This window comes from Phyllobates terribilis, unplaced genomic scaffold, assembly GCF_046119375.1.
Source record: "Phyllobates terribilis strain yellow unplaced genomic scaffold, ASM4611937v1 Scaffold_10__3_contigs__length_209671492, whole genome shotgun sequence".
NCBI lineage: Eukaryota > Metazoa > Chordata > Amphibia > Anura > Dendrobatidae > Phyllobates > Phyllobates terribilis.
Window position 1 is genome coordinate 192904520 of NW_027362770.1, and position 27943 is coordinate 192932462.

Consider the following 27943-nt stretch of genomic DNA (forward strand, 5'->3'; position numbering starts at 1 on the left):
GAGCGTACATGTGTACGGGGGTGGGGAGGAGCATCAGTGGGCTGAGCGTACATGTGTATGGGGGTGGGGAGGAGCATCAGTCGGCTGAGCGTACATGTGTACAGGGGTGGGGAGGAGCATCAGTCCTGAGCGTACATGTGTATGGGGGTGGGGAGGAGCATCAGTCGGCTGAGCGTACATGTGTACAGGGGTGGGGTGGAGCATCAGTCCTGAGCGTACATGTGTACGGGGGTGGGGAGGAGCATCAGTCGGCTGAGTGTACATGTGTACGGGGGTGGGGAGGAGCATCAGTCGGCTGAGCGTACATGTGTACGGGGGTGAGGAGGAGCATCAGTCGACTGAGTGTACATGTGTACGGGGGTGAGGAGGAGCATCAGTCGGCTGAGTGTACATGTGTACGGGGGTGAGGAGGAGCATCAGTCGGCTGAGCGTACATGTGTACAGGGGTGGGGTGGAGCATCAGTCCTGAGCGTACATGTGTACGGGGGTGGGGAGGAGCATCAGTCGGCTGAGTGTACATGTGTATGGGGGTGGGGAGGAGCATCAGTCGGCTGAGCGTACATGTGTACAGGGGTGGGGTGGAGCATCAGTCCTGAGCGTACATGTGTACGGGGGTGGGGAGGAGCATCAGTCGGCTGAGTGTACATGTGTACGGGGGTGGGGAGGAGCATCAGTCGGCTGAGTGTACATGTGTACGGGGGTGAGGAGGAGCATCAGTCGACTGAGTGTACATGTGTACGGGGGTGAGGAGGAGCATCAGTCGGCTGAGTGTACATGTGTACGGGGGTGAGGAGGAGCATCAGTCGGCTGAGCGTACATGTGTACGGGGGTGGGGAGGAGCATCAGTTGGCTGAGCGTACATGTGTACGGGGGTGAGGAGGAGCATCAGTTGGCTGAGCGTACATGTGTACGGGGGTGAGGAGGAGCATCAGTCGGCTGAGCGTACATGTGTACGGGGGTGGGGAGGAGCATCAGTTGGCTGAGCGTACATGTGTACGGGGGTGAGGAGGAGCATCAGTCGGCTCAGCGTACATGTGTACGGGGGTGGGGAGGAGCATCAGTGGGTTGAGTGTACATGTGTACGGGGGTGGGGAGGAGCATCAGTCGGCTGAGCGTACATGTGTACGGGGGGTGGGGAGGGGCATCAGTCGGCTGAGCGTACATGTGTACGGGGGTGGGGAGGAGCATCAGTTGGCTGAACGTACATGTGTACGGGGGTGGGGAGGAGCATCAGTCGGCTGAGCGTACATGTGTACGGGGGTGGGGAGGAGCATCAGTCGGCTGAGCGTACATGTGTACGGGGGTGGGGAGGAGCATCAGTCGGCTGAGCGTACATGTGTACGGGAATGAGAAGAACAGCTGTCGGCCGAGCGTACATGTGTACGGGGATGAGAAGAACAGCCGTCGGCCGAGCGTACATGTGTACGGGGATGAGAAGAACAGCCGTCGGCCGAGCACGCTCTCAGCCATAGTTTTGTATATGAGCGCAGGGAGATGCAGATCCTTATTGATCTCTGTTATCAGCCATTGTAATGTGGATCTAGCGCACCTTCCCTTATCTAGCTGTGCGGGGGGTCAGTTCTTGCTGTGGTCCTGGATAATCGGGTGTCCGGGGAGATTAGGCAGCCCCTGTCTGCAGCTGCTGGCAGAATATATATGCTTCCCCCCTTGTCTTCGGACTCTCGTACTGTCCGTCCTCACCAGTCGTTTATCTCGTCCTCCGTCTCCCCCGCAGCGTCAGTGTGTGGAGTACGCTCTGAAGGCTCGTCCCCTGCGGAGGTACATACCCAAAAACCAGTACCAGTACAAGGTGTGGTACGTGGTCAACTCCACTTACTTTGAGTATCTGATGTTCGTGCTGATCCTGCTGAACACCATCTGTCTGGCCATGCAGGTAAGAGGCTTCTCCTCCGTAGGAATAGCTGCAAACCCGGTGCAAAAGTAAGTGACCCCCCCACTGATCCTCTCCCTCCCTTATTCCAGCACTACGGACAGAGCTGTTCTTTCAAGGAAGCCATGAACATCCTCAACATGGTGTTCACCGGCCTCTTCACCGTGGAGATGATCCTGAAACTCATTGCCTTCAAGCCAAAGGTAGGTGCTGCGGAGCGGAGGGTGTCGTCAGGATGGGCGGGGGCTTTCCGTTATTATCAGAGGCTTTATGTCAGCACTTTGGGACCCTCGGGGCACCTGTACCCATAGCACAACATCAGCCCTAATCAGGGGCATGGATCTCTCCCATACATGCATGTCCCCTCCCGAACCTGGCGGCTCCTCGAGTCTACACCATGTAGTACCGCCATATCAGTGCGGCCTGCAGGACAGAACTACAGGGACCAGCATGCACACTGGCCCCCAACATCTGAGATCCCATAATACACTGCAGCTCAGAGAACTATGTACTCAGGCACTGATCCAGCAGGGGGCGCTAGTGGAGGTGCGCAGCCAGGGAGCTGTAATCTCCCATCACCAGATCCGGAGTTATTAAGGATATAAAAGAGGACTGTCCCTTTAAGAACAATCATCTCTGAGCGGATGTGTGAGGTAGAAGGGTCCTGAGGTCTCGGCCCCCCGTGTAATCGTCCCCAATAATAGGAGGAATGACTCATGTCCGTGACCAGCACTCACGTCCTCCCCGGGGCCGGCGTCGTGTCCGTGACTGGACTTACAGAAGAGCCGGTCGTTTTCATCACATATTTTGTAGGAATAGTGTCTATAGTGTAGAGACGCCGGGAAGTCGGGGCCCCAGGATGCATTACAGCTGCTGGGATCAGCGACACGGTGAGGAGGGGCCCCGCCATCATCAGCTCCAGGGGCCCGATGTAATCTCTGTACTAGGACATAGCTGTGCTGTCACCCACAACCAGAGTAAAGCACGGTCCTGCTGCCCCATCCGCTACAAGGTAGAACGCGCAAGATGAAGACCCGCCCCGCTTTCTGTACCGAGACAAAGACCCGCCCCCGCATTCTGTACCGAGACAAAGACCCGCCCCCGCATTCTGTACCGAGACAGAGACCCGCCCCCGCTTTCTGTACCGAGACAAAGACCCGCCCCCACATTCTGTACCGAGACAAAGACCCGCCCCCACATTCTGTACCGAGACAAAGACCCGCCCCCGCATTCTGTACCGAGACAAAGACCCGCCCCCGCTTTCTGTACCGAGACAAAGACCCGCCCCCACATTCTGTACCGAGACAAAGACCCGCCCCCACATTCTGTACCGAGACAAAGACCCGCCCCCGCTTTCTGTACCGAGACAAAGACCCGCCCCCACATTCTGTACCGAGACAAAGACCCGCCCCCACATTCTGTACCGAGACAGAGACCCGCCCCCACATTCTGTACCGAGACAGAGACCCGCCCCCACATTCTGTACCGAGACAGAGACCCGCCCCCGCATTCTGTACCGAGACAAAGACCCGCCCCCACATTCTGTACCGAGACAAAGACCCGCCCCCGCATTCTGTACCGAGACAGAGACCCGCCCCCACATTCTGTACTGAGACAAAGACCCGCCCCCACATTCTGTACCGAGACAAAGACCCGCCCCCACATTCTGTACCGAGACAAAGACCCGCCCCCGCATTCTGTACTGAGACAAAGACCCGCCCCCGCATTCTGTACCGAGACAAAGACCCGCCCCCGCTTTCTGTACCGAGACAAAGACCCGCCCCCACATTCTGTACTGAGACAAAGACCCGCCCCCACATTCTGTACCGAGACAAAGACCCGCCCCCGCATTCTGTACTGAGACAAAGACCCGCCCCCGCATTCTGTACCGAGACAAAGACCCGCCCCCGCATTCTGTACCGAGACAAAGACCCGCCCCCGCTTTCTGTACCGAGACAAAGACCCGCCCCCACATTCTGTACTGAGACAAAGACCCGCCCCCGCATTCTGTACCGAGACAAAGACCCGCCCCCGCATTCTGTACTGAGACAAAGACCCGCCCCCGCATTCTGTACCGAGACAAAGACCCGCCCCCGCATTCTGTACCGAGACAAAGACCCGCCCCCGCATTCTGTACTGAGACAAAGACCCGCCCCCACATTCTGTACCGAGACAAAGACCCGCCCCCGCTTTCTGTACTGAGACAAAGACCCGCCCCCACATTCTGTACCGAGACAAAGACCCGCCCCCGCATTCTGTACTGAGACAAAGACCCGCCCCCACATTCTGTACCGAGACAAAGACCCGCCCCCGCTTTCTGTACTGAGACAGAGACCCGCCCCCTCTTTATGTAATCCATGTTGGTCTTTGCTGCTAGAGACAGATTACACCTTATAGTAGGAGGTGGACAGCACATCAGAAACACCTAGTTCCACTTCAGAGGATTTTTTTGAGGATTAGACAAAATAATCTTTAAATTATTTACCAATTGGCTGATGTGATAAAGATGTCAGAGAGAACAGGGACTGTTCAACTGTGGCCAATTATAAGACTGTCGTACTGCTGTGGGCAAAGCGTTCTGAAGCCAGGTGTGACGGCCCCGCTGAGGACGGCCCCTCTGAGGACGGCCCCTCCGAGGACGGCCCCTCCGAGGACGGCCCCTCCGAGGACGGCCCCGCCGAGGACGGCCCCGCTGAGGACGGCCCCTCTGAGGACGGCCCCTCTGAGGACGGCCCCGCTGAGGACGGCCCCGCTGAGGACGGCCCCTCTGAGGACGGCCCCTCTGAGGACGGCCCCTCTGAGGACGGCCCCGCTGAGGACGGCCCCTCTGAGGACGGCCCCTCTGAGGACGGCCCCGCTGAGGACGGCCCCTCTGAGGACGGCCCCTCCGAGGATTGCCCCGCTGAGGACGGCCCATCCGAGGACGGCCCCGCTGAGGACGGCCCCTCTGAGGACGGCCCCTCTGAGGACGGCCCCTCTGCACCTCGTCTGGTTGCATCCCTGGAAGGGTCTCATACTTATTCCAAAGTGAATAAGCCCTTGATCACAAAAAACCCAGTCCCCTTGATATCCTCCATTATAACACTGGTTCTGGACGGTTCTCCTGCAGTGCATTCTGGTCTCTGTAGTTCTACATTTATCTCACTCTTATTGGTTCTTATTTCTGCCTCGGCAGGACCCAATGGGGGATGTATCAGGAGACGATCACATTCCCCGTCCTGATCACTGTGCATGTGACACGCAGGGTGGAGCTGCTGTCCTGCCCCCTGGTGGTGGAGGAGTGAATGTCAGCAGTTAAATATGTGCAGATGTTTTTTACAGGTCGGTCTTGTTTGCAGATCAGTCCAGCAAACCATGGACCAACTTTATTCCCGCTGCTCATGCTAATAATTTTGCTCCTTTTCCAGGATCTGACAAATGCTGATCTCTATCTAACTCTGTATTATTTCCTAACTCCATAACCTGCAACTCCCATTATATATCCACACCCCCGATACACAGACACAGACCCCCCTGATACACAGACACAGACCCCACGATGCACAGACACAGACCCCCCGATACACAGACACCGACCCCCCGATACACAGACACAGACCCCACGATGCACAGACACAGACCCCCCGATACACAGATACCGACCCCCTGACCCACAGACACCAACCCCCCGATACACAGACACAGACCCCACGATGCACAGACACAGACCCCTCGATACACAGACACCGACCCCCTGATACACAGACACCGACCCCCTGATACACAGACACCGACCCCCCGACACACAGACACCGACCCCCCGATACACAGACACAGACCCCACGATGCACAGACACAGACCCCCCTGATACACAGACACAGACCCCACGATGCACAGACACAGACCCCCCGATACACAGACACAGACCCCCCTGATACACAGACACAGACCCCCCGATACACAGACACAGACCCCCCGATACACAGACACCGACCCCCCGATACACAGACACCGACCCCACGATGCAGACACAGACCCCCCATACACAGACAACGACCCCCTGACACACAGACACCAACCCCCCGATACACAGACACAGACCCCACGATGCACAGACACCGACCCCCCGATACACAGACACAGACCCCACGATGCACAGACACCGACCCCACGATACACAGACACAGAGCCACTGAGACACAGACAGCGACCCCCCGATACACAGACACAGACCCCACGATGCACAGACACAGACCCCCGATACACAGACACCAACCCCCTGACACACAGACACCAACCCCCCGATACACAGACACAGACCCCACGATGCACAGACACTGAGCCACTGAGACACAGACAGCGACCCCCCGATACACAGACACAGACCCCCCGATACACAGACACAGACCCCCTGATGCACAGACACAGACCCCCCCGATACACAGACACCGATACACAGACACAGATCCCCCCGATACAGAGACCCCCCGATACACAGACAAAGACCCCCCCCGATACACAGACACAGACCCCACGATACACAGACAGCGACCCCGACACACAGACACCGACGCCCCCGATACACAAAGACCCCCCCAATACACAGACCCCCCAATACACAGTCACTGATCCCCCCGATACAGTCACTGATCCCCCCCGATACACAGACACCGACCCCCCCGATACACAGTCACTGATCCCCCCGATACAGTCACTGATCCCCCCCAATACACAGACACCGACCCCCCCGATACAGTCACTGATCCCCCCCGATACACAGTCACTGATCCCCCCCGATACAGAGACACCGACCACCCCGATACACAGTCACTGAACCCCCCGATACAGTCACTGATCCCCCCGATACAGTCACTGATCCCCCCAATACACAGACACCCCGATACACAGACACTGACTCCCCCGATACACAGACATCAAGACACCAACCCTCCAATGTACAGACACTGGGACACCGAGCCCCCAATACACAGACATTTTGATTCCGTCCTTCCTGCTCCTAATACACAGGATGCCGACCTCATATAGCAATCACTGTACTAAACGCACTCGGCAGCTTGCAGATTTCTATGCCACCACATCAGGGTCAGAGAAGGGCTTCCCAAATAATGGGGCACAGACAGTTACGGGGCACAGACTGGGGGTTTCTCGGCTTACTTTCAGTGATTGGGAACATATTGATAGATATCGAGATGCTGAGATCTCCTGGTTGTGCCCTTATCGTGCTCTGGTTGTGTCCTGGTCGTTTCCTGATCGTGTCCTTATTGTGTCCTGGTCGTTTCCTGATCATGTCCTGGTCGTTTCCTGGTCGAGTCGTGATTTTGTCCTGATCGTGCCCTCATCGTGTCGTTATCATGTCCTGGTCGTTTCCTGATCGTGTCCTTATTGTGTCCTGGTCGCTTTCTTATCGTGCCCTCATCGTGTCCTGGTCATTTCCGGATCGTGTCCTGGTCGTGCCCTCATCATGTCATGTACACGTCCTGGTCGAGTCGTGATTTTGTCCTCATCGTGTCATTATCATGTCCTGGTCGTTTCCTGATCAAGTCGTGGACGTGTCCTGGTGCAGTCGTGGACGTGTCCTGATCGTGTCCCGATTGTGGCCTAGTCGTGCCCTGATCGTGCCCTGGTCGTGTCCAGATTGTGTCCTGTTCGTGCCCTGGTCGTGTCCTGTTCGTGCCCTGGTCGTGTCCTGATCGTGCCCTGGTCGTGTCCTGTCCATTTCCTGTTCGTGCCCTGGTCGTGTCCTGATCGGGCCCTGGTCGTGCGGTCGGGCCCTGGTCGTGTCCTGATCGTGCCCTGGTCGTGTCCAGATTGTGTCCTGTTCGTGCCCTGGTCGTGTCCTGTTCGTGCCCTGGTCGTGTCCTGATCGTGCCCTGGTCGTGTCCTGTCCATGTCCTGTTCGTGCCCTGGTCGTGTCCTGATCGGGCCCTGGTCGTGCGGTCGGGCCCTGGTCGTGTCCTGATCGTGCCCTGGTCATGTCCTGATCGTGCCCTGGCCGTGTCCTGATCGGGCCCTGGTCGTGTCCTGATCGTGCCCTGGTCGTGTCCTGATCGTGCCCTGGTCGTGTCCTGATCGTGCCCTGGTCGTGTCCTGATCGTGCCCTGGCCGTGTCCTGATCGTGCCCTGGCCGTGTCCTGATCGTGCCCTGGCCGTGTCCTGATCGGGCCCTGGCTGTGTCCTGATCGTGCCCTGGTCGTGTCCTGTTCGTGCACTGGCCGTGTCCTGATCGTGCCCTGGCCGTGTCCTGATCGGGCCCTGGTCGTGTCCGGTTTGGGCCCTGGCCGTGTCCTGATCGGGCCCTGGTCGTGTCCTGATCGTGCCCTGGTCGTGTCCTGATCGTGCCCTGGTCGTGTCCGGTTTGGGCCGTGGCCGTGTCCTGATCGGGCCCTGGTCGTGTCCGGTTTGGGCCCTGGTCGTGTCCTGATCGTACCCTGGTCGTGTCCGGTTTGGGTCCTGGTCGTGTCCTGATCGTGCCCTGGCCGTGTCCGGTTTGGGCCCTGGCCGTGTCCTGATCGGGCCCTGGTCGTGTCCTGATCGTGCCCTGGTCGTGTCCTGATCGTGCCCTGGTCGTGTCCTGATCGTGCCCTGGTCGTGTCCTGATCGTGTCCTGATCGTGCCCTGGCCGTGTCCTGATCGGGCCCTGGTCGTGCGGTCGGGCCCTGGTCGTGTCCTGATCGTGCCCTGGTCGTGTCCTGATCGTGCCCTGGCCGTGTCCGGTTTGGGCCCTGGCCGTGTCCTGATCGGGTCCTGGCCGTGTCCTGATCGTGCCCTGGTCGTGTCCTGATCGTGCCCTGGTCGTGTCCGGTTTGGGCCGTGGCCGTGTCCTGATCGTACCCTGGTCGTGTCCGGTTTGGGCCCTGGTCGTGTCCTGATCGTGCCCTGGCCGTGTCCGGTTTGGGCCCTGGCCGTGTCCTGATCGGGCCCTGGTCGTGTCCTGATCGTGCCCTGGTCGTGTCCTGATCGTGCCCTGGTCGTGTCCTGATCGTGCCCTGGTCGTGTCCTGATCGTGCCCTGGCCGTGTCCTGATAGGGCCCTGGTCGTGCGGTCGGGCCCTGGTCGTGTCCTGATCGTGCCCTGGTCGTGTCCTGATCGTGCCCTGGTCGTGTCCTGATCGTGCCCTGGCCGTGTCCTGATCGTGCCCTGATCGTGTCCTGATCGGGCCCTGGCTGTGTCCTGATCGGGCCCTGGTCGTGCAGTCGGGCCCTGGTTGTGTCCTGATCGTGTCCTGTTCATGCCCTGGCCGTGTCCTGATCGGGCCCTGGTCGTGCGGTCGGGCCCTGGTCGTGTCCTGATCGTGCCCTGGTCGTGTCCTGATCGTGCCCTGGCCGTGTCCTGTTCGTGCCCTGGCCGTGTCCTGATCGGGCCCTGGTCGTGCGGTCGGGCCCTGGTCGTGTCCTGATCGTGCCCTGGTCGTGTCCTGATCGTGCCCTGGTCGTGTCCTGATCGTGCCCTGGTCGTGTCCTGATTGTGTCCTGATCGTGCCCTGGTCGTGTTCTGATCGTGCCCTGGTCGTGTACTGATCGGGCCCTGGTCGTGCGGTCGGGCCCTGGTCGTGTACTGATCGTGTCCTGGTCGTGTCCAGATTGTGTCCTGATCGTGCCCTGGTCGTGTCCTGATCGTGCCCTGGTCGTGTCCTGATCGTGCCCTGGCCGTGTCCTGATTGGGCCCTGGTCGTACGGTCAGGCCCTGGTCGTGTCCTGATCGTGTCCTGATCGTGCCCTGGTCGTGCCCTGGTCGTGTCCTGATCGTGCCCTGGTCGTGTCCTGATCGTGCCCTGGTCGTGTCCTGATCGTGCCCTGGTCGTGTCCTGGTCGTGCCCTGGTCGTGTCCTGATCGTGCCCTGGTCGTGTCCTGGTCGTGCCCTGGTCGTGCGGTCGGGCCCTGGCCGTGTCCTGATCGTGCCCTGGTCGTGTCCTGATCGTGCCCTGGCTGTGTCCTGATCGTGCACTGGCCGTGTCCTGATCGTGCCCTGGTCGTGTCCTGATCGTGCCCTGGTCGTGTCCTGATCGTGCCCTGGCTGTGTCCTGATCGGGCCCTGGTCGTGTCCTGTTCGTGCCCTGGCCGTGCCCTGATCGGGCCCTGATCGTGCGGTCGGGCCCTGGTCATGTACTGATCGTGTCCTGATCGTGCCCTGGTCGTGTCCTGATCGTGCCCTGGTCGTGTCCTGATCGTGCCCTGGTCGTGTCCTGATCGTGCCCTGGCCGTGTCCTGATCGTGCCCTGGCCGTGTCCTGATCGTGCCTTGGCCGTGTCCTGATCGTGCCCTGGTCGTGTCCTGATCGTGCCCTGGTCGTGTCCTGATCGTGCTCTGGTCGTGTCCTGATCGTGCCCTGGTCGTGTCCTGATCGTGCCCTGGTCGTGTCCTGATCGTGCCCTGGTCGTGTCCTGATCGTGCCCTGGCCGTGTCCTGATCGTGCCCTGGTCGTGTCCTGATCGTGCCCTGGTCGTGTCCTGATCGTGCTCTGGTCGTGTCCTGATCGTGCCCTGGTTGTGTCTTGTTCGTGCCCTGGCCGTGTCCTGATCGTGCTCTGGCCGTGTCCTGATCGTGCCCTGGCCGTGTCCTGATCGTGCTCTGGTCGTGTCCTGATCGTGCCCTGGTTGTGTCTTGTTCGTGCCCTGGTTGTGTCTTGTTCGTGCACTGGTTGTGTCTTGTTCGTGCCCTGGTTGTGTCCTGATCGTGCCCTGGTCGTGTCCTGATCGTGCCCTGGTCGTGTCCTGATCGTGCCCTGGTCGTGTCCTGATCGTGCCCTGGTCGTGTCCTGATCGTGCCCTGGTCGTGTCCTGATCGTGCCCTGGTCGTGTCCTGATCGGGCCCTGGCTGTGTCCTGATCGGGCCCTGGTCGTGTCCTGATCGTGCCCTGGTCGTGTCCTGATCGTGCCCTGGCTGTGTCCTGATCGGGCCCTGGTCGTGTCCTGTTCGTGCCCTGGCCGTGCCCTGATCGGGCCCTGATCGTGCGGTCGGGCCCTGGTCATGTACTGATCGTGTCCTGATCGTGCCCTGGTCGTGTCCTGATCGTGCCCTGGTCGTGTCCTGATCGTGCCCTGGTCGTGTCCTGATCGTGCCCTGGTCGTGTCCTGATCGTGCCCTGGCCGTGTCCTGATCGTGCCCTGGCCGTGTCCTGATCGTGCCCTGGCCGTGTCCTGATCGTGCCCTGGTCGTGTCTTGTTCGTGCCCTGGTTGTGTCTTGTTCGTGCCCTGGTCGTGTCCTGATCGTGCTCTGGTCGTGTCCTGATCGTGCCCTGGTCGTGTCCTGATCGTGCTCTGGTCGTGTCCTGATCGTGCCCTGGTCGTGTCCTGATCGTGCCCTGGTCGTGTCTTGTTCGTGCCCTGGTCGTGTCCTGATCGTGCTCTGGTCGTGTCCTGATCGTGTTCTGGTCGTGTCTTGTTCGTGCCCTGGTCGTGTCTTGTTCGTGCTCTGGTCGTGTCCTGATCGTGCTCTGGTCATGTCCTGATCGTGCCCTGGTCGTGTCCTGATCGTGCCCTGGTCGTGTCTTGTTCGTGCCCTGGTCGTGTCCTGATCGTGCTCTGGTCGTGTCCTGATCGTGCCCTGGTCGTGTCTTGTTCGTGCCCTGGCCGTGTCCTGATCGTGCCCTGGTCGTGTCCTGATCGTGCTCTGGTCGTGTCCTGATCGTGCTCTGGTCGTGTCCTGATTGTGCCCTGGTCGTGTCCTGATCGTGCCCTGGCCGTGTCCTGATCGTGCCCTGGTCGTGTCTTGTTCGTGCCCTGGTTGTGTCTTGTTCGTGCCCTGGTCGTGTCCTGATCGTGCTCTGGTCGTGTCCTGATCGTGCCCTGGTCGTGTCCTGATCGTGCTCTGGTCATGTCCTGATCGTGCCCTGGTCGTGTCCTGATCGTGCCCTGGTCGTGTCTTGTTCGTGCCCTGGTCGTGTCCTGATCGTGCTCTGGTCGTGTCCTGATCGTGTTCTGGTCGTGTCTTGTTCGTGCCCTGGTCGTGTCTTGTTCGTGCTCTGGTCGTGTCCTGATCGTGCTCTGGTCATGTCCTGATCGTGCCCTGGTCGTGTCCTGATCGTGCCCTGGTCGTGTCTTGTTCGTGCCCTGGTCGTGTCCTGATCGTGCTCTGGTCGTGTCCTGATCGTGCCCTGGTCGTGTCTTGTTCGTGCCCTGGCCGTGTCCTGATCGTGCCCTGGTCGTGTCCTGATCGTGCTCTGGTCGTGTCCTGATCGTGCTCTGGTCGTGTCCTGATTGTGCCCTGGTCGTGTCCTGATCGTGCCCTGGTTGTGTCTTGTTCGTGCCCTGGCCGTGTCCTGATCGTGCCCTGGTTGTGTCCTGATCGTGCTCTGGTCGTGTCCTGATCGTGCTCTGGTCGTGTCCTGATCGTGCTCTGGTCGTGTCCTGATCGTGCTCTGGTCGTGTCCTGATCGTGCCCTGGTTGTGTCTTGTTCGTGCCCTGGTTGTGTCTTGTTCGTGCCCTGGTCGTGTCTTGTTCGTGCCCTGGTCGTGTCTTGTTCGTGCCCTGGTCGTGTCCTGATCGTGCCCTGGTCGTGTCCTGATCGTGCCCTGGTCGTGTCCTGTTCGTGCCCTGGTCGTGTCCTGATCGTGCCCCGGTCGTGTCCCACTGCATAGCTGCTATTTACTCAGCTGGAAAAGCATGGATATTACAATGTTCCTACTCACTGACAGCAAGAGATTTGAAAGGGCAGAATGTAACAGAGTACATGGATCTCTGCTGCTAGTTACACACCATAAATGGCAGGTTCCCCGGTATCTGTGGCCACGGTGCCATCCTGTGGTAGACGCTTGTCATTACAGGCACTAATGCACTTGCAGACGTAGCGCAGGATCCGTATAGTGAGGGGGTGTCTGTAAATATTGTATCAGAGCCCACGATATACAGTAAATCTGAGCACAGTTATACTCGTGTCGCCCCCAACGAGCATGCAATGATAGAGCTGGGGTGAGATAAGTGGCGACCAGACATCCCCATAGATAAAAGCGTGAAAGACGTCAGAACAGGACAAGATGAGGCGTATCTGCTGCTTTCTTACATCATTGCTCAGGACTGGTCACTATCTCCATCTCGCACGTGGCCTCATCTTCCAGGTTTGATGCAGTTTCTTGTGCCTTCTCATAGGTGTATGTCCTCTCCTGAACACTGATTACAGCACCAAGAAGGAAAAGCGGTGGAATGATGGAGACCGCAGGATAATGACCAGTTATTAATCTGCAAATGAAGAAAAATAGAAACAAAATTTACAAACCATCTGAAGTTTTTCAGTCTGGAGTCTGAGCCTCTTGCAGAAATCCCGGCACCTCAAGCCTCGGCTGCTGTCACTGAGGTCATTAATGGTCGTCTGGGAAAGGTTCTGCCGCTGAATGCACAAATCATCCGGAGCCGCTGCCGGGAGCTCCTGTGTAATCACCGACCAATGATGTCTGCGATGTGCTCGATGGAGACAAGTCCGGAGACGCTGCCGGCAGCTCCTGTGTAATCACCGACCAATGATATCTCCATTGAGCACATCGCAGACAAGTCCGGAGACGCTGCCGGCAGCTCCTGTGTAATCACCGACCAATGATATCTCCATCGAGCACATCGCAGACAAGTCCGGAGACGCTGCCGGCAGCTCCTGTGTAATCACCGACCAATGATATCTCCATCGAGCACATCGCAGACAAGTCCGGAGACGCTGCCGGCAGCTCCTGTGTAATCACCGACCAATGATATCTCCATTGAGCACATCGCAGACAAGTCCGGAGACACTGCCGGCAGCTCCTGTGTAATCACCGACCAATGATATCTCCATCGAGCACATCGCAGACAAGTCCGGAGACGCTGCCGGCAGCTCCTGTGTAATCACCGACCAATGATATCTCCATTGAGCACATCGCAGACAAGTCCGGAGACACTGCCGGCAGCTCCTGTGTAATCACCGACCAATGATATCTCCATTGAGCACATCGCAGACAAGTCCGGAGACGCTGCCGGCAGCTCCTGTGTAATCACCGACCAATGATATCTCCATCGAGCACATCGCAGACAAGTCCGGAGACGCTGCCGGCAGCTCCTGTGTAATCACCGACCAATGATATCTCCATCGAGCACATCGCAGACAAGTCCGGAGACGCTGCCGGCAGCTCCTGTGTAATCACCGACCAATGATATCTCCATTGAGCACATCGCAGACAAGTCCGGAGACGCTGCCGGCAGCTCCTGTGTAATCACCGACCAATGATATCTCCATCGAGCACATCGCAGACAAGTCCGGAGACGCTGCCGGCAGCTCCAGTGTAATCACCGACCAATGATATCTCCATCGAGCACATCGCAGACAAGTCCGGAGACGCTGCCGGCAGCTCCTGTGTAATCACCGACCAATGATATCTCCATCGAGCACATCGCAGACAAGTCCGGAGACGCTGCCGGCAGCTCCAGTGTAATCACCGACCAATGATATCTCCATCGAGCACATCGCAGACAAGTCCGGAGACGCTGCCGGCAGCTCCTGTGTAATCACCGACCAATGATGTCTGCGATGTGCTCGATGGAGACAAGTCCGGAGACGCTGCCGGCAGCTCCTGTGTGATTGCCGACCAATGATGTCTGCGATGTGCTCGATGGAGACAAGTCCAGAGATGCTGCCGGCAGCTCCTGTGTGATTGCCGACCAATGATGTCTGCGATGTGCTCGATGGAGACAAGTCCGGAGACGCTGCCGGCAGCTCCTGTGTAATCACCGACCAATGATGTCTGCGATGTGCTCAATAGAGACAAGTCTGGAGACGCTGCAGCCACGGGAGAAGGTTTATGCCATGCAGGCTGCTCACAGTAGGACGCGGAACATGCGGTCTGGGGTTGTCATCTAGGGACGGCTCCTGGGACACTTTGGAGAAATGGCCGCACCGCTGGTTCTACCATCAAATCAATATAACACCAAGCTGTTATGAAATAAAGACTAGAGGGGTTCGGCAACTATGCCTTATGCCCCTCACACCATAATCCTGAGAGTAGGACCAGTAGGATGCTCCCTCGTGATGGCTTCTTCTTGGCGTTGCCCATATAGTCTCCAGGCCATTATTGTGTCCAGGACAGAAGTAGGACCTATCGCTGAAGAGCAAAGACCTCCATTCCAGCATCCGGTCTCCATCTGGAGTCCATGTGGGCAACGTCATGACGAGTTCTTCACGAAGGAATGTCACACCCTTCCTACTCCCCGGATTATGGTGTGGGGTGGCATAATGTCCAGTAGCCGGACCCCTCTACTCTTCATTCACAGGTGCAGTAACAGCTTAGCATTACATCGATTTTGCGGTGGAACCAATGGTGCTGCCATTTCGCCAAAGAGTCCAAGGAGCCATTTCTCAACACGACAACCCCATGTTGCTGATGCTGCGTGGCCTGAACCTGCTCCCGTGGCTGCAGCGTCTCCGGACTTGTCTCCATCGATCACATTGGGGACTTTATTGGTCGGTGATTACACAGGAGCTGCCGGCAGCGGATCCTGATGATTTGTGCATTCAGCGGCAGAACTTTCCTCAGACGACCATTAAGAGTCTCAGTGACAGCAGCCGAGGCCGGAGGTGCCGGGATTTCTGCACGAGGCTCAGACTCTGGTGGACTGGATACATCCAGAGGTTTCCAAATGTTGTTTCCATTTTTCATCATCTGCAGACCAGTGACTGTAATGTCAGTATTGAGGAGTATACAGTATATACTGTACATCGCCTCTCATGCATCGGTTATACGTTGTTTGTGGGCGAGTTCAGCACCTCGGAGAGCGGCAGCAGAAATAGGACCCAGCATTGAGAGGCTTGTGTACGTCTCTAGCAGCCATCTACAATGTGTAACTAGCCGCTGTATAATCAATAGCCCGAACATATGATAAACCCAACAGGTGATCCTTCTGACTGCCAGCCCTGATTACATAGCCCAATACTGCACGGGTCAGAATTTTGGTCCTTTTAGGACTACGTGTAAGCCCAGCAGCTCTGGATAGGGCTTCCACGGACAGACTTTACTATAGCCACTTTACATAGCCGGTTCCAGTGGACCCTGACTTACACCCTTTAATCCCTTTATAGGGGTCTGGCTTTACTAAAGGGGCCCCTGAGTTACATCATGGAGTGGCTGCTGGCCAGTGGAGCGAGTTGGCAAAGGACAGTTACATCATGGAGTGGCTGCTGGCCAGTGGAGCGAGTTGGCAAAGGACAGTTAACCCACTGGGTAAAAATCAAAAGAGTGTAGGTACACAACAAAATCAGAAGGGATGAGGTCAGGAGATAGCTGAGGAGAGGCAAATGGAGGGTTAAGACAGTCCTGGGTCAGCAATGTGTATCATAAAGCCAGGTCAGCAGCATAGGAGACCAGAGTAGGGTCAAAAAATGCTTATCTGACACCTCCTAGGAAAATGCTGGGAGTTTAAATACGGCGTGGTCCGGCCAAAGCTCACATCAGGGAGCTAGTAAACCTGCTAATAAGCTGCTCTTCAGAATACAGACTCCCTGACTGGGTGGCACCATAAGTCCCAGCATCACCAATACGCTTGGCTGAACCGCTCAGCGCAGTCTGCAGTAGAAGTGTGGTACCGCCGGTTCAGACCAGGACACCTGAAGTCTGTGTGCTGAACCCATGTCCATCTCTGTATATACTGTATATGTCACATGATTCATCCCTGGGTGAAAAAACATTGACATTTCCGCAATCATGATCATCGCAGGACACCCTAATATCTGTAGGACTGAGCGCTGTCCATGTCTAGTGCTTTGTGTGCACAGTGTGATATCAAACATTTCAGGAAAGTGGACCCCAAATGCTCTAAAGTAACAAATAGCGCAGGTACTCGCCTTTCCCGGGTCCACCACAGGTTCCCCGCCGCTGCTCGGGTCTCGTATGATTGGCTGCAGCGGTGGTGAGCACTGTCAACTTGATGTCACTGCTGCAGCCAAAACACACGAGACACAAGCAGCGGTGGGGAGCCTGCGCTGGACCTGGGAGGCTGAATACCTGCTGTGCTTTTTTAGAGCCATTCTCCTTCTGCAGCTTGCATGCATTACAAGACACTACAGGCTGCTTGATGCTGTTCAGACTGTGCTGCCAGCAGATTCCCGTCCCGTCAGACTCCAGCCATATCATCTCTCCTCTCAGATGAAATCTAATCATATTTCATGTACGATGATCGTTCAGGAGAGAAAAAGACAGACAGAAACAGCAGGAAAATGAATCACATATGCAGCTATTTTGCACCAAAGTCAGACGTGAACCCATCAGGCCGGAGACGTGCTCGTCCTCCTTTTATATTTCCAATTTTATTTTAATAGACTTCTGTCTTTGGCTTTAAAAACTGCATGAAAAAACGCATTTGATGTTCTTGAACGCACCATTAAGGGGAAGCCGAGCTGCAATTATTTTCTGCCCCAGCAGATTATTCCCAGGACTCTGTGCATCTCAGGATCCACGGCCCCCCATCTACATATCTGATCCCCCTGTATTGTCGCTGGGCCTATAGAGGAGGGGTATTTCCATGCATTTCCATGTTTATGTCCCTCATGCGCTTTAATGTTATTGTATGTTGTCATTTTAGCTTTAGAATTGATGAATCACAGCGGGTTTCCACCCTCACAAAAAAATCCTGAAAATGTAGCGTCCCCCTATGGGCACTATAATCTAAAGCCGGGTGCCGTGCTCCCTATGGCTTCTTATACACAGAGGGCTGGAGCGCAGAGCACGATGCTGCCCCTAATGCCTAGGACAGGGGGGCTTAGGCAGGGTCATATCATGGAGGCTGGCCCCCAGAGTGGTGAGCGCAGGGGCCGCGGGGATAACCTGGGGCTGACAGCGGAGGGCCCCTGTGCAGGAACACAATATGGGCCCCTAATCTCTTATAATTGAGTAATGCAATGTAATAGACAGTCGGAAGCTACATTGAAGGTGGTCGTCGGCCCCCTCACCTACCGGGCTCATGTCCTATGTCCACCCCTGAAGATAACATATATTTCATACAACTGTATATAAAACCTTGAACGTTCTGGACCTAAGAGGGCGAGACCAGACCTCAACCACGTGTGCTGGGCAATGGCTGCAGGTTTTCGCTCCCGTTGACCACCACATGTGCGGGTGATTTAGCCACACAACTCCTATCCTCCAACACGCACACTACAACCTCCAGCCTCCTCTACACTTGGTCCCTACGACTTCCCTCCCGGCTAATGTGATAATTTCTCTTGTGCACCTACCACTGTGAATCCAGGACTGGGAGGCTCGCTTGGTACTGGGGTCCCCTGCTGGTACACGTGAGGGGGCCCCACTATTGTGTCGGGATGTCCTGCTTTACATGGGGGGGTGGAGGGATGGTCACTGACCCTGTCCCTGCCAGGAGGGTCTGCACTGCTTTATGGGGCACGCTCTGCTGGCATCGAGGGGGGATGTGCTGCTGTATTTGAGTCTGTCTAACCATCCTTTTTAATTCCCCACCTTGCCTTGCCTCCCGACTCCCCTATGTAGGGTTATTTTAGTGACCCTTGGAATGTCTTTGATTTTCTGATCGTCATTGGCAGCGTAGTAGACGTCATTCTCAGCGAGACGAATGTAAGTATATCGGGGCAGGTGTCTGTCCTCACACCCTCCGCACTCCCCTTCTCTCTCTCCTCCTCCATGCTGACTTGGGCGCTTCTCTACCCCAATATTCTCACCAGCAGTTTACTTTGATTTCAGTTTTGCTTTTCTCAGACCCCCCCCTCCCCCCAGGGAGAAGGGAGAGAGGGAAGGGAAAAGCTCCAGGACGCCCTGCGTCCGGGGGGCCGAATGGGGTTTTTTCTCTCCCTCGTCTCTTCCCGATAAGCAGGGTCACCCCCCCGGCGGCCGAACACGAGAGGAGACCGGACGTGTCAGTGTAATGCCTCTTAACTTTTCCTTCTTTTTTTACTCTTTTCTTTTCATTCTCTCCCTTGTTCACACTTTTTCTTTTTCCTTTTCTTTGATTTGTCTCTCTCTCTCTCTTTTTCTCTCTTCTCCGTCCTCCCTCCTCTCCTCCTGGGCTGTCATCAGCATTATTTCTGTGATGCATGGAATACATTTGATGCACTCATAGTAGTGGGTAGCATTGTTGATATTGCAATCACCGAACTAAACGTAAGTAATTCGCCTCTGTCCGTGACTGTGGCTGCATCACCTCCCGCCCCTGTTTGTCTTTCCTCTTCCGTTATTTCTTTTTAGTCTATTTTTACTTTTTTTTTATTTATTTATTTATTTTTTTCTTATTTTACATTTATTTTCCCCTTGGATTACATAGGAACTTGACTGTTGCATAAACTCCTTCTGGCATGAGATGCGCTGTATAGGAGGACGGGGCTGGCATGAGGGTCAGTACAGCTGCCAGTCACAGACGGACGGCGTGAACATCCAGAGAAAAAGTGCCCACACACGTCCCTCGGACTTTCCGCTGCCATCCTCACACACAGCAATAAATTCCCATTAACTAGTGAATCCCAGTGTTGTGTATTCTGCCACGTAGACCCGGGTTCACACATATGGGTCGCCCAGTGATGGGGTGATGACGGCTCCAGTGACGCCCGCCTGTGACTGCCCCCTCCTGGGCTCTCCCCTTCCTCCTATACAGCCTGGACCTGCTCTGTCTCTGTGACTTGGCATGAGATAACAGTTTATTTTTACACAGGAAATCCCCTCAATATTTCCTTTTTTACTTTAATATTCCCGTGTCGCCCCCACATCCACACCCCACCATAGGGTTACAGGACGATACCGCACATATCCGGGACAAGACTCTCACTACAATTCAGACTCATCACTTTGCAACATCCAAAAAAGGCAGATTTACTTGTAAGAATTAGGGCAGACGCTCCTGTATGTTACATAGCGCAGGATATTAGGGAACTGCATCAATAGCATCTTCAGTACTAGCGGGAGCTCCCTCTATACAGAGATACATAAGATTCTGTCTGCAGCCACCACTAGAGGGAGCTCCCTATATACAGAGATACATGATAAGATCCTGTCTGCAGCCACCACTAGGGGGAGCTCCCTGTATACAGAGATACATGATAAGATCCTGTCTGCAGCCACCACTAGGGGGAGCTCCCTGTATACAGAGATACATGATAAGATCCTGTCTGCAGCCACCACTAGGGGGAGCTCCCTGTATACAGAGATACATGATAAGATCCTGTCTGCAGCCACCACTAGGGGGAGCTCCCAGTATACAGAGATACATGATAAGATCCTGTCTGCAGCCACCACTAGGGGGAGCTCCCTGTATACAGAGATACATGATGTTATGCACACGCCCGGGCTAAGCGGCGTGTGCGTGTGATTGGTAGTGATTCCACTGGACCGTGCCGGAGAGTGAATGCCTGGAGGGGCGTGACTAAGTATTCACCCGATCCGACCAGGGTCGCACGACGGCATACGACGCCAGTGCACCAAGGAGGAACCGAGCAGAGGGACCAGGTGCTACTCCAGGACAGACCCCGGACACGGCTGTTGACCCACACAGGGGAATACAGGAACAGGCTGGTAGGCTGGCACACAGACTGGTGGGTATAGGCAGGCACGACTGGTATGCAGGCAGGCGGGTATGCAGGCAGGGGGGTAAAGGCAAGCACAGCTAGAGTGCAGACAGGGAGGTACTAGCAGGTAGGAACACAGGCGGGATAGGACCCAGTACACACCGGGACTCAGGAACAATACAGGCAGAGGGTTACAGGCAAGCACAGCTAGAGTGCAGACAAGGCTGAGCAGGGAGGACAGGGCTCTGTTCACACGGAACAGACAGGAAGGGAAAGACAGAGCCAGATACTCACACAGTACTTGCAGAGACAACAAGCAGGAGTTAGGTACGAGTTCAGACTCTGCAGAAAAAGGAAGGGAACGGACATAGAGGCAAAACAGGTAAAGGACAGGAGAGAGTTCAGACTGGAACTGAGTGTACGGAGGAGACAGACACTGCAGAGGGATACAGGAGCGGGTCTGGGAATACGGCCCCCAGAGAGGCGGAACGAACAGGCAAGGAGCGTGTTCAGACAGGACAGACCAGACGCAGGAGCGGGTCTAGGAAATCGGCCACTAGAAGGCGGAACGAACAGGCAAGGAGCGTGTTCAGACAGGACAGACCAGACACAGGAGCGGGTCTAGGAAATCGGCCACTAGAAGGCGAGAGGAACAGGCTAGGAGCGTGTTCAGACAGGACAGACAAGAGAACACAGAAAGGAGTCAGATCAGACACGGGAGCTGATACCGCAAAGCAGGAGACATACAGGACTCAGTTCAGACACGGGAGCTGATACCGCAAAGCAGGAGACATACAGGACTCAGTTCAGACACGGGAGCTGATACCGCAAAGCAGGAGACATACAGGACACAGTTCAGACACGGGAGCTGATACCGCAAAGCAGGAGACATACAGGACTCAGTTCAGACACGGGAACTGATACAAAAAGCAGGAGACAAGAGACGGGACCTGGCACCTTCAGAGTGCAAGCACACACTGAAGGAAACACTATGCTCAGGCAGGGATAGAAGGGAGCTGCTGAGCTATATACCAAGTGACAGACAGCAATAGGCTGAGGACGCACAAGGGGTGTGACCCACAGCAGGTACAAAAGGCAGGAAGTGATCGGGCGCCGCCCTTAAGCAGCAGAAACAGACACAAACAGACAGCATGGAGGGAAGCCAGAGAGACATTCTGGACAGGAGATCAAGTGCGCCCTCTTGCACAGTGGGAGATGGACCACCATGCAAGGACGCCGCCAGGTATGTTACACATGATAAGATCCTGACTGCAGTCACCACTAGGGGGAGCTCCCTGTATACAGAGATACATAAGATTCTGTCTGCAGCCACCACTAGGGGGAGCTCCCTCTATACAGAGATACATAAGATTCTGTCTGCAGCCACCGCTAGGGGGAGCTCCCTCTATACAGAGATACATAAGATTCTGTCTGCAGCCACCACTAGGGGAAGCCCCCTGTATATAGAGATACATGAAAAGATCCTGTCTGCAGCCACCACTAGGGGGAGCTCCCTGTATACAGAGATACATGATAAGATCCTGTCTGCAGCCACCACTAGGGGGAGCTCCCTGTATACAGAGATACATGGTAAGATCCTGTCTGCTGCCACCACTAGAGGGAGCTCCCTGTATTCAGAGATACATGATAAGATCCTGTCTGTAGCCACCACTAGGGGGAGCTCCCTCTATACACAGATACATGATAAGATCCTGTCTGCAGCCACCACTAGGGGGAGCTCCCTGTATACAGAGATACATAAAATTCTGTCTGTAGCCACCACTAGGGGGAGCTCCCTGTATACAGAGATACATGATAAGATTCTGTCTGCAGTCACCACTAGGGGGAGCTCCCTGTATACAGAGATACATGATAAGATCCTGTCTGCAGCCACCACTAGGGGGAGCTCCCTCTATACAGAGATACATAAGATTCTGTCTGCAGCCACCACTAGGGGGAGCTCCCTCTATACAGAGATACATGATAAGATACTGTCTGCAGCCACCACTAGGGGGAGCTCCCTGTATACAGAGATACATAAGATTCTGTCTGTAGCCACCACTAGGGGGAGCTCCCTGTATACAGAGATACATGATAAGATTCTCTCTGCAGTCACCACTAGGGGGAGCTCCCTGTATACAGAGATACATTATAATATTCCGCATACAGCCTCCACTAGGGGGAGCTCCCTTTTTACAGAGATACATGATAAGGTTCTGTCTGCTGGCACCACTAGGGGGAGCTCCTTGTATTCAGAGATACATGATGAGATTCTGCCTGCAGTCACCACTAGGGGGAGCTCCCTGTATACAGAGATACACAATAAGATTCTGCCTGCAGCCACCACTAGGGGGAGCTCCCTGGATACAGAGATACATGATAAGATCCTGTCTGCAGCCACCACTAGGGGGAGCTCTCTGTATACAGAGATACATGATAAGATCCTGACTGCAGTCACCACTAGGGGGAGCTCCCTGTATACAGAGATACATAAGATTCTGTCTGCAGCCACCACTAGGGGGAGCTCCCTCTATACAGAGATACATAAGATTCTGTCTGCAGCCACCGCTAGGGGGAGCTCCCTCTATACAGAGATACATAAGATCCTGCCTGCAGCCACCACTAGGGGAGCCCCCTGTATATAGAGATACATGAAAAGATCCTGTCTGCAGCCACCACTAGGGGGAGCTCCCTGTATACAGAGATACATGATAAGATCCTGTCTGCAGCCACCACTAGGGGGAGCTCCCTGTATACAGAGATACATGATAAGATCCTGTCTGCAGCCACCACTATGGGGAGCTCCCTGTATACAGAGATGCCTAAGATCCTGCCTGCAGCCACCACTAGGGGAGCCCCCTGTATATAGAGATGCATAATAAGATTCTGTCTGCAGCCACCACTAGGGGGAGCGCCCTGTATACAGAGATACATGATAAGATCCTGTCTGCAGCCACCACTAGGGGGAGCTCCCTGTATATAGAGATACATAATAAGATTCTGTCTCCAACCACCACTAGGGGGAGCTCCCTGTATACAGAGATACATAAGATCCTTTCTGCAGCCACCACTAGGGGGAGCTCCCTGTATACAGAGATACATGATAAGATTCTCTCTGCAGTCACCACTAGGGGGAGCTCCCTGTATACAGAAATACATGATGAGATTCTGCCTGCAGTCACCACTAGGGGGAGCTCCCTGTATACAGAGATACATGATAAGATTCTGCCTGCAGCCAACACTAGGGGGAGCTCCCTGTATACAGAGATACATGATAAGATTCTGCCTGCAGCCAACACTAGTGGGAGCTCCCTGTATACAGAGATACATGATAAGATTCTGCCTGCAGCCAACACTAGGGGGAGCTCCCTGTTTACAGAGATACACGATAAGATTCTGCCTGCAGCCACAACTAGGGGCAGCTCCCTGTATACAGAGATACATGATAAGATCCTGTTTGCAGCCACCACTTGGGGGAGCTCCCTGTACACAGAGATACATGATAAGAGCCTGTCTGCAGCCACCAGTAGGGGGAGCTCCCTGTATACAGTGATACATGATAAGAGCCTGTATGCAGCCACCAGTAGGGGGAGCACCCTGAATACCCAGATACATGATAAGATCCTGTCTGCAGCCACCACTAGGGGGAGCTCCCTGTATACAGAGATACATGATAAGATCCTGTCTACAGCCACCACTTGGGGGAGCTCCCTGTATACAGAGATACATGATAAGATTCTGCCTGCAGCCAACACTAGGGGGAGCTCCCTGTATACAGAGATACACGATAAGATTCTGCCTGCAGCCACCACTAGGGGGAGCTCCCTGTATACAGAGATACATGATAAGATCCTGTCTACAGCCACCACTTGGGGGAGCTCCCTGTACACAGAGATACATGATAAGATTCTGTCTGCAGCCACCAGTAGGGGGAGCTCCCTGTATACAGTGATACATGATAAGAGCCTGTATGCAGCCACCAGTAGGGGGAGCACCCTGTATACTCAGATACATGATAAGATCCTGTCTGCAGCCACCACTAGGGGGAGCTCCCTGTATACAGAGATATATGATAAGATCATGTCTGCAGCCACCACTAGAGGGAGCTCCCTGTATACAGAGATACACGATAAGATTCTGCCTGCAGCCACCACTAGAGGGAGCTCCCTGTATACAGAGATACATGATAAGATCCTGTCTGCAGCCACCACTAGGGGGAGCTCCCTGTATACAGAGATACACGATAAGATTCTGCCTGCAGCCAACACTAGGGGGAGCTCCCTGTATACAGAGATACATGATAAGATCCTGTCTGCAGCCACCACTAGGGGGAGCTCCCTGTATACAGAGATGCCTAAGATTCGGTCTGCAGCCAACACTAGGAGGAGCCCCTTGTATATAGAGATACATAATAAGATTCTGTCTGCAGCCACCACTAGGGGGAGCTCCCTGTATACAGAGATACATGATAAGATCCTGTCTACAGCCACCACTTGGGGGAGCTCCCTGTATACAGAGATACATGATAAGATCCTGTCTGCAGCCACCACTAGGGGGAGCTCCCTGTATACAGAGATACATGATAAGATCCTGTCTGCAGCCACCACTAGGGGGAGCTCCCTGTATACATAGATACATGATAAGATTCTGTCTGCATCCACCACTAGGGGGTGCTCCCTGTATACAGAGATACATGATAAGATTCTGTCTCCAACCACCACTAGGGGGAGCTCCCTGTATACCGAGATACATAAGATCCTGTCTGCAGCCACCACTAGGGGGAGCTCCCTGTATACAGAGATACATGATAAGATTCTGTCTCCAACCACCACTAGGGGGAGCTCCCTGTATACAGAGATACATAAGATCCTTTCTGCAGTCACCACTAGGGGGAGCTCCCTGTATACAGAGATACATGATAAGATTCTCTCTGCAGTCACCACTAGGGGGAGCTCCCTGTATATAGAGATACATGATAAGATTCTGCCTGCAGTCACCACTAGGGGGAGCTCCCTGTATACAGAGATACATGATAAGATTCTGCCCGCAGCTAACACTAGGGGGAGCTCCCTGTATACAGAGATACGCGATAAGATTCTGCCTGCAGCCACCACTAGGGGGAGCTCCCTGTATACAGAGATACATGATAAGATCCTGTCTACAGCCACCACTTGGGGGAGTTCCCTGTATACAGAGATACATGATAAGATCCTGTCTGCAGCCACCAGTAGGGGGAGCTCCCTGTATACAGTGATACATGATAAGAGCCTGTATGCAGCCACCAGTAGGGGGCGCACCCTGTATACCCAGATACAAGATAAGATCCTGTGTGCAGCCACCACTAGGGGGAGCTCCCTGTATACAGAGATACATGATAAGATCATGTCTGCAGCCACCACTAGAGGGAGCTCCCTGTATACAGAGATACATGATAAGATCATGTCTGCAGCCACCACTAGAGGGAGCTAGCTCCCTTTATACAGAGATACATGATAAGATTCTGCCTGCAGCCAACACTAGGGGGAGCTTCCTGTATACAGAGATACACGATAAGATTCTGCCTGCGGCCACCACTAGGGGGAGCTCCCTGTATATAGAGATACATGATAAGATCCTGTCTGCAGCCACCACTTGGGGGAGCTCCCTGTACACAGATACATGATAAGAGCCTTTCTGCAGCCACCAGTAGGGGGAGCACCCTGTATACACAGATACATGATAAGATTCTGTCTGCAGCCACCACTAGGGGGAGCTCCCTGTATACAGAGATACATGATAAGATCATGTCTGCAGTCACCACTAGGGGGAGCTCCCTGTATACAGAGATACATGATAAGATCCTGTCTGCAGCCACCACTAGGGGGAGCTCCCTGTATACAGAGATACATGATAACATTCTGTCTGCAGCCACCACTAGGGGGAGCTCCCTGTATACAGAGATACATGATAACATTCTGTCTGCAGCCACCACTAGGAGGAGCTCCCTGTATACAGAGATACATGATAAGATCCTGTCTGCAGCCACCACTAGGGGGAGCTCCCTGTATACAGAGATACATGATAACATTCTGTCTGCAGCCACCACTAGGAGGAGCTCCCTGTATACAGAGATACATGATAAGATCCTGTCTGCAGCCACCACTAGGGGGAACTCTCTGTATACAGAGATACATGATAAGATCCTGACTGCAGCCACCACTAGGGGGAGCTCCCTGTATACAGAGATACAGAATAAGATTATGTCTGCAGCCACCACTAGGGGGAGCTCCCTGTATACAGAGATACATGATAAGATCCTGTCTGCAGCCACCACTAGGGGGAGCTCCCTGTATACAAAGATACATGATAACATCCTGTCTGCCGTCACCACTAGGGGGAGCTCCCTGTATACATAGATACATGATAAGATTCTGTCTGCATCCACTAGGGGGAGCTCCCTGTATACAGAGATACATGATAAGATCCTGTCTGCAGCCACCACTAGGGGGAGCTCCCTATATACAGAGATACATGATAAGATCCTGTTTGCAGCCACCACTAGGGGGAGCTCCCTGTATACAGAGATACATGATAAGATTCTGTCTGCATCCACTAGGGGGAGCTCCCTGTATACAGAGATACATGATAAGATCCTGTCTGCAGTCACCACTAGGGGGAGCTCCCTGTATACAGAGATACATGATAAGATCCTGTCTGCAGCCACCACTAGGGGGAGCTCCCTGTATACAGAGATACATGATAACATTCTGTCTGCAGCCACCACTAGGGGGAGCTCCCTGTATACAGAGATACATGATAACATTCTGTCTGCAGCCACCACTAGGGGGAGCTCCCTGTATACAGAGATACATGATAACATTCTGTCTGCAGCCACCACTAGGGGGAGCTCCCTGTATACAGAGGTACATTATAAGATCCTGTCTGCAGCCATCACTAGGGGGAGCTCCCTGTATACAAAGATACATGATAAGATCCTGTCTGCAGCCACCACTAGGGGGAGCTCCCTGTATACAGAGATACATGATAAGATTCTGTGTGCAGCCACCACTAGGGGGAGCTCCCTGTATACAGAGATACATGATAAGATCCTGTCTGCAGCCACCACTAGGGGGAGCTCCCTGTATACAGAGATACATGATAAGAACCTGTCTGCAGCCACCACTAGGGGGAGCACCCTGTATACAGAGATACATAAGATCCTGTCTACAGCCACCACTAGGGGGAGCTCCCTGTATACAGAGATACATGATAAGATCCTGTCTGCAGCCACCAGTAGAGGGAGCTCCTTATATACATTACTCAGTTGAATGTACAGGCTCTATGCAGTGAGCTCCCTCTAGTGGTGGCTGCAGGTGGCTTGAACATTATCATTTATGATATCTGAATCTCTTGATCCTAAAAAAATGTTAATACATTTGGTTTTCAAAGGTGGACAATAAGGTTAACAATGGGGAAGCATTTAGAAAAGGGCAGCTATTAGATGTAGGAAATTCCACTTGCACTAGTATATATATATCCGTCAGTGTCACAGGTATTAACTCCATGTATCCCATCCTGTCAGTGATTGGGTGAGAACCA

At 54.7% G+C, this 27943-nt stretch overlaps 1 protein-coding gene across 9 annotated transcripts in view; it reads left to right on the forward strand.

The window, feature by feature from the left end:
- CACNA1C (calcium voltage-gated channel subunit alpha1 C) overlaps window positions 1–27943 on the forward strand; it is a 553842-nt gene that overhangs the window by 476173 nt on the left and 49726 nt on the right. For 5 of the 9 annotated variants that reach the window (XM_073650389.1, XM_073650392.1, XM_073650387.1 and 2 more), the window contains exons 28-30: window positions 1736–1894; window positions 1984–2094; window positions 18345–18428. In XM_073650389.1, the coding sequence (XP_073506490.1) occupies window positions 1736–1894; window positions 1984–2094; window positions 18345–18428 (354 nt within the window). Of the gene's footprint in view, window positions 1–1735; window positions 1895–1983; window positions 2095–18344; window positions 18429–18887; window positions 18972–27943 lie in introns of all 9 variants that reach the window. The other 4 variants (XM_073650390.1, XM_073650388.1, XM_073650395.1 and 1 more) reach the window with 2 other exon arrangements.